The 17346-nt window shown below is 34.1% G+C and overlaps 2 protein-coding genes across 2 annotated transcripts; both read left to right on the forward strand.

The window, feature by feature from the left end:
- The first annotated feature begins 1570 nt into the window (after nucleotides 1-1570).
- On the forward strand, nucleotides 1571-10269 carry LOC116123195. Its single transcript, XM_031409001.1, has 2 exons — nucleotides 1571-2581; nucleotides 10204-10269. Exons 1-2 carry the CDS (start codon nucleotides 1814-1816, stop codon nucleotides 10267-10269), a joined length of 834 nt encoding a protein of 277 aa, XP_031264861.1. The 5' UTR covers nucleotides 1571-1813.
- Nucleotides 10270-12247: 1978 nt separating this feature from the next.
- Nucleotides 12248-17231, forward strand: LOC116123196 (5'-adenylylsulfate reductase-like 7). Its single transcript, XM_031409002.1, has 4 exons — nucleotides 12248-12301; nucleotides 14988-15184; nucleotides 16054-16178; nucleotides 16484-17231. Exons 1-4 carry the CDS (start codon nucleotides 12248-12250, stop codon nucleotides 16903-16905), a joined length of 798 nt encoding a protein of 265 aa, XP_031264862.1. The 3' UTR covers nucleotides 16906-17231.
- Nucleotides 17232-17346: the final 115 nt, after the last annotated feature.

The raw sequence follows: 17346 nt of genomic DNA on the forward strand, positions 1-17346 counted from the left end.
TGTTTTACTCAGATTTGAAAAATTAGAGATAATACGAATAAACGTACGATCTCAGATTTGATTCTCTATATGAGTATCTGTAAGTGACTATATATTTCTATACTAATCTCTCTCAATGATTAATTGAAGTACGTGTAAATTGACGCAAATATCTTAATTAAAAAAAAAAATTTATATTGTAGAATTCAACATAGATTTCAATTTCGAACATGGTTTTGCTAGCGGATTCAAATATTTCTAGATAATAAAATTAATAAAAATAGAGAAAAAATAAGAGGGTATAAATGTCATTAAAATAAGATAGGATTAGAAGGTATTGCAGAAGAATTGAAGGAAAAGGTCAATAAAGATACCAGCGCATGGACAGTTGTAGGGTGGGCCTTTATTTATTTATTTACTTATTTTAAAGAGAAACCCAGAAAGTCATTTTCATTCTTGCCCAACTCTTACAAGAAACCTACCAACCTATACACTGTTTTCCCTTTCCCATCACGAGACTAATAAAGATTTAGTCAAAGAATCCGATCTGTTAATATTTACCATTTTTATCAAATCAATTTCTATGTTAAATTAATAATATTTGTTCCTTTTATGTCATGCTATCTTTTGATTTGGATAATAAAATTTGTAAAATTATGTGCTACTACTATTCCCTAATGGTGGAATCAAGAAATTATATTTGAGAATTATCTCTGGGTGGTCGAGTGATTTGATAGAGACTCTTGAATATATTATTCAAAATATCCTAAGTTTAAGTCCCTCTTTAGGTGCTAATACGGGTAGCCATTGAAGCTCTTACTCGGTCGATAGTTCTAAAGTTTTGAGAGATTAGTTGAAGTGCGTATAAACTGACTCGGACACTTCCGATAATTAAAAAAAAAAATTGCATTGGGGAGAGTTAAAGTGTAAAGTTCAATAAACGGGAGGTCAAAGGAAAAAAAAAATTATTTGAAGATAAGAAATTTAGATTTAAAATCTAAAAACTTTTGTGGGATGTAAGGTAGGCATGAATAGGTTTTTTAGTTCTCATGAGTTGAGCGTTCGCCAATTACCTAAAAAACTAAAACAAAATATGCAACCAATGTCTATCTAATGTGGGATCATGACACTCTCTCCTATCTGACCTCATTACATTCGACATTATTATTGGTAATTACAACTTACCATTTGTAATTTTGTACTCGACTCACCCTATTGGTCGGTTTAAAGGACACGTATAGTCGAAACACGTCACCATTTTTTATTTTTTGTTAACTCAAGAAAGGATCCTAATTCATTTTGGTAACAGTTTTCATGTTTAAAAGTCCTCTCTCTATGTCTCTCTCAAATGTTCATAAAACACCAAAAAAGGGATCCTCAGAACTACCATTCTCACCCCATGTTGAACTCTAGTTTAATTTAATCCAAAGTGATGTTAAAGAAATCAAACTTGGAAATTAAAATAATGCAATAAAGAATTGAAAAGAAATATCTAGGATAACCTAATGGGACCCTCAATGGACCACTCTTCTTTATCATCTCTAGACAAGATAAGCTCTCTCCAAATTCTCTTTAACTTTCCCTCACTTCATGGCTTCATTTTTCCCTTGATTGATTGAGCAAGAGCAATGAAGAGGACACCCATGGTGGTGCCCTTTTTAGCTCTTCTTTCTCTAATATTCGTCTCCACTAAAATCCATCCATAGCACACCTTCTTTGATCCAATAATTCAACCAAACCAATCACCAAACAAAAAATTCCAAAGATCCCACTTACCAAAACCCCTATTTCTACCTTGTATTTGATCCATTTCCAGGAAAGATTCTTACTCAAGATGGATCTTGATGAGTGGGAATTCCTTCCCGATCGAAGGTTCCTAGATTTTCCTGAAGATTCCGATGAGAAAAAAATCATCTCAGGGAAGCGTAGTTACAGTTCTAAAACATTTTTTGATATGAATTACTTCTCACCAAACTCTCCAGGATCAAGATCAAATTCTGGGAAAGTACCCAAACAGCTTGTTCCAATTCCTTTTGACCTGGAACCAGGACTTGGAAAGTCTCCAGCTCCAGGTGATGAATTTTCTAAAGAAATCATCATCAAAACTCCTGTAGATGTTAATTTTATCCCGTCCGTGATCGCTGAGAAGATCAACAAGGGTCCTGTTATTGGATCCCTTGAAGCCGATCAAGACTCAGTGTCACAAGTTTTCTTCAAGAAAATGAAGGAAAATGAATTTGTCGACATGAAAATGGACTCACCGAAGTCCCCAACTTCAAGAAACCTCATGCCTCAGGTTGATCCAGGCACGTTCAACTTTGAGGACAAGAGTGACCAGGCCCTGGAAGGAATGAATTGTCATTCTCCAAGGAAGACCACCATCGATTTTGAAGCTGATCGGAAACAAGAAGCCACTTGGGAGGAGGAGGAGGAGAACGGTGGAGGCCTTAGTCTTTGGAAATGGAGCTTAACAGGGGTTGGCGCTATTTGCTCCTTTGGTGTTGCTGCCGCCACCATTTGTATCATCATCTTTGGCAGTCAACACAAGACTAAACAACAACAAAATCAGAAGCTTCGTTTCCAAATTTATACTGATGACAAGGTTTGCATATTTATTCAACTTATTCCTGACCAATTTTTGGCCTTATTAGTCCAGNTTTTTTTTTTTTCTCTCTCTTCGTCACTTTCCTCTCTCTTCTGTATAACTTTATTCTCTCTTATTCTCTTTCTTCTTCCTTCCTCTTTCTCTTCTGTCTCCTCTTCTTTTTCTTTTTCCTTCCCTTCCCTTTTACTTCACTTGACGGCCAAGAAGGCCTTGGCCACCACAATCTGGCCAAACAAGGTCCAAATCGGATGGCCACTTCTTCCTTCCCCTCCCTCTTACTTCTTCTTCTTCACTTTAATTGAAACCCAAATTAGAGAGCCGAAAACGCAATGAACAAGTGGTGAGATAAAATGAGATGGGTACCTCATTGAATGGCGACTACAGTGCCGTTGGCAACGGTGGTCGATTGAAGAAAGCAATAGTGGAAGAGAGAAAATGTAGGTTAGGGTTCAATTGTCGAATGAAAATGGTAAAAGAGATTTAGAATTAGATTTTAGAATTAAGGAATAAGAGTTAATCCAGTTTTGGCAAAAAATCGGTTGGTTCACCATAGTAACCCTGGTTCAACTATGGGTCAAAACAGGTGAACTCTTATTTTCGGTTTTTCACCTTGACTAGCCCGACTCAGTGGCCATTCCCGATCCGATTGGTTGAACCAGCCAAGCCGAGTCAAATTTTAAAATAGAGGTCTTGAACTTTACAAGAGGATATTGGTAAATAACTTGTTTAGTACATAGAAACGAAGAGTTCAATTTTATATTGTTAAAATCCAATACTCTAAAAATAATCTTATGGAAATAAATAAATAAATTGAAAAGTATGTTGATCATAATATTTCGAATGAAGTAAATTAGGGCTTTTATAGAAATCTAAAAACGCTCTTTTTCTGTAAGACTTAAAATGTTTCAAGTATTGAAGAATGAAATTTGTATTTTTCACACTATAATCAAGTATATCTTCTTCTTTCTTTAATTTATAAAATTGAAAGTATACTCCATATGACAAACGTTCACCTAAGAGTTAACGATCAAAGTATTAACTATAAACTCAAATACGCTTTAGTTTTAATTCTATTCTTTAAATTCATATAAGTTATAAACTTGATTGGTGCGATTTTTATCATTTTACAAACTTAAATAAAATATGAATTGTGATATAGATATTGGTATATGTTTACAAAGTTCATCTCTCCATTTATCTTATTTCTATTATCGATATTACGTAGTCAATTCTATCGTACTCGACAACTTAGATTTCAAGCAACGAGAAAAATACCTTAACCATGAAATCCTTCCCAGCTTGGATATGACTTACCAACAAATGAAAAGACCAATTTGTTAGTGTTTTTATAATAATTTAAGGATACGTACCCATATATTTATTTATGTTTGTTGATGAGTTATTTAAACAAAAGATTTATTATGTTGATGGGTTGGAGAGTTGACAATCAATCTCTCTAAGCCAACCATGTATCATTTGTTAAAAAGAGTTAAATTATTTGTATTAGATAGGGGCATTGCTCAATCATTTAAAGGGAAGAAATGTGAGAGGATTTGCATGTGCTTATGCCTAATTAATTGAGTGTGAAACACTCCATTGGTTTAGGCAAAAGTATTCATTCTTTCTTGCATCATTAAAGTTCATTCTTGGTTCTTTCTTAGAGAGTAACAGTAAGTCAATGAATTCATCTATATTTATTTCAAATTTAAATCATTGATCATATTTATTTCAAAGTTCACGATACGTGAATTTGTTATACTAAATCATTTCGATAAGGATTATTTTTCTATCTTTAATATTTTCATAATATCTATTATATATATTGTGAACTATATATGATAAAGAAATGAAACATCTCGAAATAATTACTTTATATTAATTTTCCTCAATGAAAATCTTGAAGAGATATTTCCGAAGAAATAACTGCTCTTACTAGTGATGTCCACCCTGTTTAGTAGTTAGTGGGACTTAACATGATTTTCAATCCAAAGGATAATTGTGATACTTATTTCATAAGTTATTATACTTGAGTTTTTCATGCAGTGTATTTTCAAGATATGGAGTCCATAGTCTCCCCTCAATTTATTGGTGAATCAAACATCAAAGTTGCGATATCGTGGGCCAAAAGATCTCCACTCCTTGTTCAATTTATCAGAAAACACAGGTAGTCATTTCTTTTCATAGCAGAGAAATGAGTTTATTCTGGTCTATTGCATGAGCACTATCACTTTTAATTCGCCTGTAATGTTTTTAAGGTTTGCCTGACTTGACTCGGTTTGTAAGGAAATGTGACTATGAAACATTGTTTAATGAAACAACTTGTGGAGTCTGAAGGAGTCTTTTAATGTGTGCCTGCCCTTTCCTTTTATATCCCAGAGTCCAGATCTATATTAACCCAATTTGTGAACACCAGGAAACTATTGATTCTGCTTATGTCTTTACCTCACTATCTATATTTCAGGCTCGAACCAGTGGAATATTTTGCTGAAGATGAATCAGCCAGCTTGGGGGGGAGTGATGAATTATATGCAGTCTGGAACAGGTCTTCACTGAGACAGAGATTCAGAACAAACCACTTGGTATTTTCAGTATTCTTCCTCTGTCTGGTTGTTATATCCAATTCCCAGGAAGTCTCATCGTCTAAAAGCTTTCTGGGGATTCATATGTTCCTCACTTAAACTTGGAAATATTTGGTGGACAAGCCCAAATATTGGGCGTGCCCTTCACATGATCGATGTAGGAGGGTCTGACCAAGCTGAGACTTTGCAAGACCAGGAACTTCCGTGAAGGTGCTAAGAATGCTCGGGTTTGGGCTTCCCTGGCTTCTGTCTCCCTGGGTGAATCTTCTTCATATGGTCATCACCTGAGGTTGAAGTCACTGTACCAGGGAGCCAAACTGAGGATTGAAAGAGCTTATTGATCAGATAGTGTAATACGAGTGGTGATGCCAATACGGTATCTCTCTCCTCTCTCCCTCATCTAATGTTGGTCAAGTTTTACTGTAGTGTGATGATAGCTGAAGCTGTTGTCCTTGTTTGAGTTGGGTCTTTTTGGGAAGGAAGCAAACAAGCATGAATTGAGAACAGCTCTCTTTTTTGTGTAATTAATGTAATGTATTGGAGGAACTACTTCACCATCAGTACAATGTAAACCTATTTAACTTCTCGTGTGTCTTTTTCTCTTGCATACTCTCTGTCCTCTTTCACTCTCATGCTCACGATTGCGCCCAAAACACCTCTGACATGACTTTATAGCCCGCAAATGGTAACTTGACTATGATACTGTGCATGAAATTGAGAGATATACAATAACTGTGAAGATAATAGGCGGAAAGTTAGTGGTCCTCTTGTATTTTCATCAATTAATGATTCTCAAAGGACATACTGAACTGAAGTTACAGATCAGTAACTTAGCTATTCTCAAAAATGTTTTGTGGGGATCCATATTTCATGTTTTGAGTCTCCAAAAATCCAAAAATGGACCATCGATGTTTGGAATTTACAAGAAGTTGCCTTTTGATGTTAGGCTTGTCACTGCGGAATCCTCTCTATTTATACAGGACCACTTCATCTGCCTTTTTGGTTTAAGGGTAAATACTAATTCTTCCTCCTAGAACTATTGTCATTTTTGGAAATTTTTTGTAACATTCATAGTGTTCTAGGGGTGTGCAAAAAACCCGTTACCCGGTATCGACCCTTATCCAAGCTTAATCCAAAAAAATGTACCGAAATCCATTCGGTTTTGGGTAGTTATAAATAGATAACCACATATTCAATTCGGGTACGGTTTGATTTTGAAAGAATCCGGGTACCTGAACATTAACCGGTTTCCTCTTAAAACGAAACTAAATTTTTTCTATGGGAAGCCTAACTCTATTCAGCATTGACTCAGTTGACCAAAATTTGGGGATCGATAGGCTGTTCTCTCTTGGTTTTAACTTCAGTTCGTGTTGTGCTCCATTGATTCCTCAGCTGCCGTCCGCACTCTGTCGTCGTCACTCCTTCATGCAGGCTGTTTCATTCGTCTCCAGCTGTAAGTTTGCATTCCTCCTTAATTCTTGCTATATCCTGTGTTGTGTGAGATTTGAAGAATCATTGACTTTTCTTGGGATCCTTTCGGCTCAAACACCAATTGCGTATTTTGGTAGGATTCAGCTTTCTTTGTAAAGGCTTAAAGCTAGTTATGTTTGTAATTTTGTAAATGTGTGTAAAAATCTGTATATGAATTATCCTGTAAGCATTAAAACGAGTGATGGTGCCTAAATTTACCGCAAGTGGAATAAAACAGATTTGTTCTGAAGGCGCAGCTTTTGTTGTTTCTATTAAAATGCACCAGCAGCTTGTTTGTTAAATTGTTGTTTCTATTAAAAATTAAATACTCCATTTTATGTTTGTGTATGACCAGTAGTTGTTTCTATTCAATTTTGTGTTTGAGTTAAAAATTGAGAAAGTTTGGAAGAAATTCTGCAAATATAAGTGAAAGCTTGAATTCGGTTCAACATTCAGGTACCCGGTATCCAAACGAATTTTGATCTAAAACCGGTAATCAAAAACTGGTTTGGTTATCGAGTACACTTAGAGCCTAACCGAATATTCAGTTCGGTTAGTCAAATGCAAAACCGGTTCAGGTTACGTTTGCACACCCCTAGACTGTTCTCCACTTTCCAATTTTGGATTCTGCTTTTTGACCAAAAACCTAATATAATTTGAAGTGCAAATTTCGGTGTCAATCTCTTGTAGTTTTATCCCGTAACTGGATTTTTGAGATAGGGAGACTTCTTTTTTTTTTACTCCCAATGTTACATAATTTCTATAATTAATGGGGTAATGTTCTAACGATCTTTAAAAGCCATAAATACTTTTTTTTTTCGATGAGGGAGGTGTTCAGACTAATTGCGTGTACTCGATAATCATCTTAAGACATTAAAATTAACGATGAATAAATATTGCAATAGTCACTTCTATTAGCAACCAAGGAAAAATAATTTCTATGAGGATTTTCGAATATTTTTAAGAATATTTCATTATTTGTTTAAGAAAGTATTTGTAATTTAACTTCACAGTCTCTCGGACCATGAAATGAACCTATTTATTTAAATGGTTCATATTTTTATAGTAATTATAAAAATGAAAAAAAAAGAATACTCTCCATCTCAATTTAGATTGGTGGAGCTTTCAGGCCTCTCAATTTCAAAGTATGCAGGTTCGTCAAGTAAAATAATATATATTTTCAGTACAGGCAACGTGTTAGTGTGTCAAGCTCATGGAAAAGGACATAATTTCTTCCTTTTCTTTTTAAAGTTTAAAGGTTAAATTGGGGGAACTTACAAGTCAAGCAAATCAAATGTGTTTTAATGGAAGCTAAAGTCTTTGTGTTTAAGACTTCAATAAATATCAATATACTTACAATAAAGATAAGTTTATGGTTTGTTTTACTCAGATTTGAAAAATTAGGGATTCACACGTTGATTCATATTTGATTTCCTATAGAGTATTTGTGAGTGACGATGTATTTCTGCATACTGTTCATCCTAAAGATTAATTGAATGTGCATAAGTTAACTCATATATTTTGATACAAAAAAAAAAAAAAAAAACTAAGTTGTAGAATTTACGTAGATTTCAATTACGAACATGGTTTTGCTAGGGATTCAAATCTAGATTATAAAAAAAATATAAAAATAGAGAAAAAATAAGAGGGCATAAATGTCATTAAAATAAGAAAGGTTAGAAGGTATTGCAGAAGAATTGAAGGAAAAGGTCAATAAAGATACCAGCCCATGGACAGTTGTAGGGGGCCTTTATTTATTTATTTTAAAGAGAAACCCAGAAAGTCATTTTCATTCTTGGCCAACTCTTACAAGCGACAAACCAACCTATACATGTTTTCCTTTCCATCACGAGACTAATAAGATTTAGTCAAAGAATCCGATTGCTAATATTTTCCATTTTTATCAAAACAATTCTATGTTAAATTAATAATATTGTTCCTTTTATGTCATATATCTTTGATTTGGATAATAAAATTTGTAAAATTATGTGTGCTAACTATTCCCTAATGGTGGAACCAAGAAATGCATTGAGAATATCTTTGAATGATCGAGGGTTTTATAGAGACTCTTAAATATATATTCAAAATTCTAAGTTGAGTCTCTCTTTGAGTACTAACAGGGTGTCATTGAAGCTTTTATTCGATCGGTAGTTCTCAGTCTTGGAAGGTTAGTTGAGGTACACATAAACTGGCTAACCCTCTTGATATTAAAAAAAAAAAAAATGCAGGGGAAGATTAAGTGTAAATTCAATAACAGGAGGTCAAGGTAAAAAAAATTGTTTGAAGATAAGAAAATTAGATTTAAAATCTAAAAACTTTTGGGATCTAAGGTAGGCATGAATAGGTTTTGTTCTCTCAAGTTGAGCGTTTGCCAAATTACCCAAAAAACTAAAACAAAAGGATTACCATGTCTATTGATGTGGGATCATGGCATTTCTCCTCTTGACCCTCATTACATTTGTAATTTTGTGCGTCGACTCACCCTATTGGTCGATTTAAAGGACACGTAATGTCGAAACACGTCACCATTTTTTTTTTTTTTTTAACCCAGAAGGATCCTAATTCATTTTGTAACCGTTTTCATGTTTTAAAGACCTCTCTCTATGTTCTCTCAATGTTCATAAAACACCAAAAAAGGGATCCTGAGAACTACCATTCTCACCCCATGTTGAACTCTAGTTTAATTTAATCAAAGTGATGTAAAGAAATAAACTTGGAAATTAAAATAATGCAATAAAGAATTGAAAAAAATCTTAGGTAACCTAATGGGACCCTCAATGGACCACTCTTTCTTATCATCTCTAGACAAGAAAGTTCTCTCCAAATTCTCTTTAACTTTCCCTCACTTCATGGCTTCATTTTTCCTGAATTGATTGAGCAAGAGCAATGAAGAGGGCACCCATGGTGGTGCCCTTTTTAGCTCTTCTTTCTCTAATATTCTTCTCCCACTAAAATCCATCCATGCACACCTTCTTTGATCCAATATTCAACCAACCAATCACCAAACAAAAAATTCCAAAGATCCCACTTACCAAACCCCTATTTCAACCTTGTATTTGATCCATTTCCAGGAAAGATTCTTACTCAAGATGGATCTTGATGAGTGGGAATTCCTTCCCGATCGAAGGTTCCAGATTTCCTGAAGATTCCGATGAGAAAAAAATCATTCAGGGAAGCGTAGTTACGTTCTAAAACATTTTTTGATATGAATTACTTCTCACCAAACTCTCCAGGATCAAATCAAATTCCGGGAAAGTACCAAACAGCTTGTTCCAATTCTTTGACCTGGAACCAGGACTTGGAAAGTCTCCAGCTCCAGGTGATGAATTTTCTAAAGAAATCATCATCAAAACTCCTGTAGATGTAACTTTATCCCGTCCGTGATCGCTGAGAAGATCAACAAGGGTCCTGTATTGGATCCCTTGAAGCTGATCAAGACTCAGTTCACAAGTTTTTCAAGAAAATGAAGGAAAATGAATTTGTCGACATGAAAATGGACTCACCGAAGTCCCAACTTCAAGAAACCTCATGCCTCAGGTTGATCCAGCAAGTTCAACTTTGAGGTACAAGAGTGACCAGGCCCTGGAAGGAATGAATTGTCATTCTCAAGGAAGACCGCCATCGATTTTGAAGTGATCGGAAACAAGAAGCCACTTGGAGGAGGAGGAGGGAGAACGGTGGAGGCCTGCTCTTTGGAAATGGAGCTTAAACTGGGGTTGGCGCTATTTGTCCTTTGGTGTTGCTGCCGCCAACATTTGTATCATCATCTTCGGCAGTCAACACAAGACTAAACAACAACAAAATCAGAAGCTTCGTTTCCAAATTTATACTGATGACAAGGTTTGCATATTTATTCAATTATTCCTGACAATTTTTGGCTTATTAGTTCAGATCCAGATTTTTCAGTTGTTGGTGTCGTTGTTTTGACAGAATTTTTCTGATTGTTAGATTAAATTAGTGCCTGAAAGCTCTATTTGTCTTATTCAAATGCAGAGGATTAAGCAAGTCGTGCGGCAAGCAAGTAAAAGAATGAAGCAATTTCAGCAGCTAGAGGGGTACCAATCACAGGGCTCACATCACATTTGGTGGTTACTATGATGCTCTCTAAATACACTGCAAGATTAGCTTTTTCAGAATTGGAATCGGAATCAGAATGGGAATGGGAATCAGATTCTATGAGTGGTTTGCTTTGGTGTTGTTTTACAGGATCCTGTAGGTCTGTCTATCTATGATATTATTTGTGAATAATATAAACATAATGTATTATATATGTAATAATTCTGAATCCTATAGCTTGTACTAAGAACTACTTTATTATGTAATTAGTGTGCTTACGTTAATCTACTTTTGTGGTGTTAAAGTTGAGTAGGATTGATGGATTATCCAGTAACAAGTACTATTAAATTTGTTTAGTTGGAAAATGATGTAAGCAAAACTATCTAATAGTAAATATTGGAATTGGATAATTGAAGTGGTTTCAAGAATTGTCTTTGAAGATAATATTTTAAAAGAGTGTAAGAAGATAGCTTCTAAAACTTAATTCTTTTATCTTAATATAATTATATAAGCTAAATAGGAAGGAAAATTATTATACTATTGTTCAGTTTTTTTTTTTTTTTTTTTTAAAATGATACCATGTGTTTGGGCTAATTTACGCGAACCTCAAATAATGTCTTGAGACCTTGGAACTACTAACAAGTAAAAGCTTCAATGATATCTTATTAGCCAACGAGGAGAGACTTAACTCGTACCTTTTGAGTAACACACCTAAGAGTCTTATCGAACCACTCAAGGTAGTTAGTTTCAGTTAATTTCAACTACTCTTCATCTATCAAAAATTGTAAAATATTCACTAAAATGATCAAAAACCTTTTAAAATGTATATATATATAAAAAAAAAGACCCTTTAAAATAATCCAAAAACTTTCTATAATATATATAAACAAAACCCAAATAAAAAATATTAAATAAATTTTTTTTTTTTTTTTTTAAATAAAACGTTATCTAAAATAACTTTGAGTATGATAAGTTTTTTTTTAATTTTTTGGTAACCAAGGAGTCCAAGCAGTTGCATGCACCAATTAGTCTTCAAGTCCATTGAACACCCTACAAGCTCAAAGAACCAAGTAAGTCATAATATGATAGATGACTCTAGAGTCAAACCCAAAAAACTTAATGAAGGGGCAAACTTATGATCGTTAGATTAATCCCTTGGGATTTATGATAATTTCTTACTTTATAGGCTGTTAGAAAGTCTTGTCCTCATGAGACGTTTTTCACTTCATAATATCACCAATATAATTTAAAATGTGCAACACATAATAAAGTTAATAATCTGAAGTAAGCAATTGAAAGATGCATCTTCAACTAATTCTAAAAAATGTGAGAGTTATCTCCAAATCTGTGGAAGATTTTTTTTTGAAAAAACAAAGGGAAAAGGACTGATTGAGAACCAAACCATCCAAACAAATAGATTAAGGAGGGACACATCCAGAAAGGGGTCTCCAAATGAATAATAGCCCAAATAGTCATTATGTTTGATTTTGTAATGGTGGTGGGTTCACTTAAAATTGTGATGACGTGATACCAGAAGTGGAATTTTGTGCTTGGTGCTATGTCAGGGGCAGGCTTAAGATTTTTCAGCTTGTCAATTGTGGAATTAGGTGAGGTGAGGGGGCTAGGGTTAGCCAAGTGGTTAACTTGTAAACCAACAGTAACCAAATTCCAAATACTTGAAGATTCAGAATACGTTAATGATTTGAACATGATCTTTTAGTGCTCATGTCACCTTATTTATTTATATTTTTTTTGGTCAAATATCAAAGTTTTTAATCTACAGATAAGTGATAATAATTTAATTGTATAAAATGTAGAAATCTATAGTTAATTTTTTTTTTTGGGTGCTTTTAATCGACTATCACAATTTTTTAATCTGCGATCATTTAATAATTAATATCATGTTTATAGAAAGTAAAAATCAAAGATAAAGATTAGTTGATAACATTTGGTTTGCACGTTAAAAACTTTATAAAGTTACATCTACAAATCTGTCATGTAGATGTTAAATAAATAAATGTAAATTATTTCATGTGATTATATGGGAGGTGTGCTTCTCAATACCTTATTACTTTTTGTTTACTTTCGGTAATTTTTTTTTTTTAAGTAAATCTAGAGGCTTCTAAACTTTAAATTTGAGAATTTTGTGGACCCAATATTGTCGTGAGAACAACACTGCTAGATTCTGTTTTATTATATCTGTTTATTTGTCCTATTAACTTCTTCAATAAGTTTTTTATGATTTATTTATTTTTTGTGGGTAATAGAGATTAGTTTCTCGTGACTCCTGAAAGGGTATTATATTAATTAGAAGCTAATGTTTTTTTGTTTTTTTTTCTTCTTACCAACTATAATCGCATTGTGACAGAAAAAAAATTACTCTGATAGAACAAAATTTTCCGTAAATTAATAGTTTTAATCTTTCATGGGTCTTGAAACATGTTTAATAAACCGGACTGCTCCTTGACACGGAGAAGGGTTGGTTCCGGGTTGAACCGTCTGACCGTTGTGCAGCAAACACATCCCAAAAGTTCTCCATCAGTCCTTGCAAGCTTGAAATCCAGCAAATACACGCCTAAAAAAATACGCATCCTCTATAGGTTTGAAATAAGAAAAAAACACCTTGCAGCTCTATATTAGATATATTTTCTTGCTCTTCGTCACTTTCTTTTCTATCACTTTCCAGACTCTCTTCTATAAATTTGTTCTCTTTATTCTGTTTCTTCTTTTTCCCTCTTTATCTCATCTCATCTTCTGTTTCTTCTTTATTTAGGTGTATGACTATAATTAAAAAAGCCCCCTAATCTTACTTTGTAATGTCATACAACAACATAAGAAAGTTCATGTTTGTTTATAGAAGTTAGGATAGCAAATATTATTTCAGTCTCATATCATGTTATCAACATATGGGATGTATAATAATAATACAGTGATAGGTTGAGTTAACCAAAGAAAAGGGAGATGGGTTAAAGTAAGAGAATTGAGAGATATGAGACTCAAGTGATATTTGCTATAATAATTCTTACAAACTAACTTGAACTTTTGTGGGTTGTTGTATGATGTTATAAAGTAAGATTGAGGGGTTTTTATAGCATATTCCACCGCCCATGAAGCATAACATGTGCCCCTAAGATAATGACTTTTTAATTACAGCCACACACCTAAGTAATTCATTAAATGAATTAATGATGATTTTGATAAGTTTGCAAAAGCAAGTACCACCTAAATATTTCTTTCATGAACGCACACCAATGTAGATGCACGAGTTCATGGTTTTCTGCCTTTTTTAAGTTGCTGTACAGTACTTACAAGGTTTCATATATGGAATTCTTTTGAAGTTTTAAGTGTCTCCATAATTCTTATATGTAGCACTCTAGTTAGTTTCTTTTAAATGTTTATGTTGCTGATGTTTGTTTGGGTTGTTTGGAGATCTTAAGGGTAATGAATGAACTCGATTATAATCTCTCTGTGTATGATTTGATAAGAGTTGGTTGGTTTTTAATGGTATTAATGATTCCTTCAGGTTTCCATATTTGGTTAAATGTTGTTTTCTTAAATCTAGCGAATGCTGATATGGAATTTTTATAAATGTCATAATTAATATATATTAGTTAGTAACATGTTTATGTCTCTTTTGTAGACTACCAACCTGTCTTGTATTGGTATGTGAACCTTGTGATTGATTCCAGTCCTTTAGCCCCTCCTTCCTTTGTCAGGTCAATCCTTCAGTGCCGTTTTTCATGAATTTTTCTGATTTATCCACCCTTGGTTATGTTATGAAGTTTATTTCAATGTGGTTGTAATTCTTTTTTTCTGCTTTCATCATGCTCAAATTCTGGTTCTCTCTTGATACAATTGCTTGCTGTTACTACTCTTTTTTTTTTGGGTTTTGTTTTGTAGATTCTGAAAATAACCTTTACAGCTTTTGTCAACACTGATTAGATTTTAGTCTTGGTTATATATATGTGACATATCCTTTTTCTTTTTTCTTGAACAAGTTCTGTGTGTGCCTTTTTGACCATTCTCTGCACCATATGGTTTGTGACATAAGCCTTTTCAATTTCATTTTATTTATTTTTGCTATTTTATCGTTAATGGTTCTTTTACCATTTTTATTATTATTTTAATTTCTTAATTTCTTTTGATACCGGTCCATGCCACTTCTCCCCTATTTACAGGAAATTGATTCTGAGACTGCATATGATTGGTTTCAGAATGATCAAATTTGCATGATTTTCTAGTACAGGAAATTAAAGATTTCTGGACATAAACATATACTTATGTTTTATTTTCTGCAGGTGTATGGAGAGTTCCTGGATGGAGAGTTCCTGGACAGAGCTTTGAGCTCCAAACAGAGAGACACTTATACTTCGGTACTCTTTTATGCTTCCTGGTGCCCATTTTCTCGCAGTATGCATCCTACATTTGAAGTACTTAGCTCCATGTTCCCACAAATGGAACATTTTGCTATTGAACAATCTTCAGCTCTGCCAAGGTGCTTACTTAACCTGATTCTAATAATATGCTACAGTTGTGTGATCAGATTAGTTTCTTCTTTATATGATATGGCTACTATGGAGAAGTGATGGGACTTGATGAGTATATTCTTGGCAAATTAGTATGACAGAATAATTTTTTAAGATTTTGATTCTTTTTATGGTTATAATAACATATATTGCACTGTAAAACGTATGGAGTTGCTGATTGTTGTGAAAGTATTATTGGACTTGATCAATATATGTGCTTCAAGTATGATGACTAAATTATTAGTAGATGCTTGATTGAGGTGAAGTTATTATTGGACGCTGGTCGATATATGTAGTTATTAGTTTCATGATAAAGAAGAAGCTTTGATACAAAGAATAGTTTTGGTTAATAAAGAAAAAAAATAAAGTTTCTGATGCTGTGCCTGTGTCGTGGATTGTACCTTTGTTCACATCTATGTAACTTTTGCGGAACAATAGTAATCATGTGGAACACTATATTGTCAAGCATGTATTTTCACCGTTATTTTTACTAGATAAAAATCTGAAGTATTATGTTCATATGAATTTACAAACACCAACTTTAGCCCTGTGCCAGATCCAGATTCTAGTATCTTCGACACCTCATGACCAATCATAACTCTCACCCACATGGACACTGATGAGTGGAAAAAGAAAGGCTAATATGAAATAATACTTTCTAATTAATTGATCCATTTTAATTTCTCTGTGAAAGGATATCTGGCTTTTAATATAATGCTCTTACTAGTGATGTCCCAACCCTGTTTAGTAGTTAGTGGGACTTAACATGATCTTCAATCCAAAGGATAATTGGATACTATTATTCATTAAGTTATTATACTTGTATGTTTTCATGCAGTGTATTTTCAAGATATGGAGTCCATAGTCTCCCCTCAATTTTATTGGTGAATCAAACATCAAAGTTGCGATATCGTGGGCCAAAAGATCTCCACTCCCTTGTTCAATTTTATCAGAAAACAACAGGTAGTCATTTCTTTTTCATAGCAGAGAAATGAGTTTATTTCTGGTCTATTGCATGAGCACTATACCTTTTAATTCTGCCTGTAATGTTTTCAAGGTTTGCCTTGACTTGACTCGGTTGTAAGGAAATGTGACTATGAAACATTGTTTAATGAAACAATCCTTGTGGAGTCTGAAGGAGTCTTTTAATTGATGTCTGCCCTTTCCTCTTATATCCCAGAGATCCAGATCCATAATTTAACCCAATTTGTGAACACCAGGAAACTATTGATTCTGCTTATGTCTTTACCTCACTATCTATATTTCAGGGCTCGAACCAGTGGAATATTTTGCTGAAGATGAATCAGCCAGCTTGGGGAGGAGTGATGAATTAATCATGCAGTCCTGGAACAGGTCTTCACTGAGACAGATGATTCAGAACAAACCCTACTTGGTATTTTCAGTATTCTTCCTCTGTCTGAGGTTGCTTATATCCATATTCCCAGAAGTCTCATCTCGTCTAAAAGCTTTCTGGGATTCATATGTTCCTCACTTAAACTTGGAAATATTTGGTGAGACAAGCCAAATATTTGGGCGTGCCCTTCACATGATCGATGTGAGGAGGGTCTTGACCAAACTGAGACTTTGCAAGACCAGGAACTTCCGTGAAGGTGCAAAGAATGCTCGGGTTTGGGCTTCCCTGGCTTCTGTCTCCCTGGGTGAATCTTCTTCATCTAGGTCATCATCCTGAGGTTGAAGTCACTGTACCAGGCGAGCCAAACTGAGGATTGAAAGAGCTTATTGATCAGATAGTGTGATACAGAGTGGTGATGCAATACGGTATTCTCTCTCTCTCTCTCCCTCATCTAATGTTGGTCAAGTTTTACTGTAGTGATGATAGCTGAAGCTGTTGTCCTTGTTTGAGTTGGGTCTTTTTGGGAAGGAAGCAAACAAGCATGTAAATTGAGAACAGCTCTCTTTTTTGTGTATATTAATGTAATGTCATTTGGAGGAACTACTTCACACATCAGTACAATGTAAACCTATTTAACTTCTCGTCGTGTCTTTTTCTCTCGCATACTCTCTGTCTCTCTTTCACTCTCATGTCACGATTGCGCCCAAAACACCTCTGCACATGTACTTTATAGTTTATACCCGCAAATGGTAACTTGACATATGATACTGTGCATGA

This window comes from Pistacia vera, unplaced genomic scaffold (assembly GCF_008641045.1).
Source record: "Pistacia vera cultivar Batoury unplaced genomic scaffold, PisVer_v2 Contig140, whole genome shotgun sequence".
Lineage (NCBI taxonomy): Eukaryota > Viridiplantae > Streptophyta > Magnoliopsida > Sapindales > Anacardiaceae > Pistacia > Pistacia vera.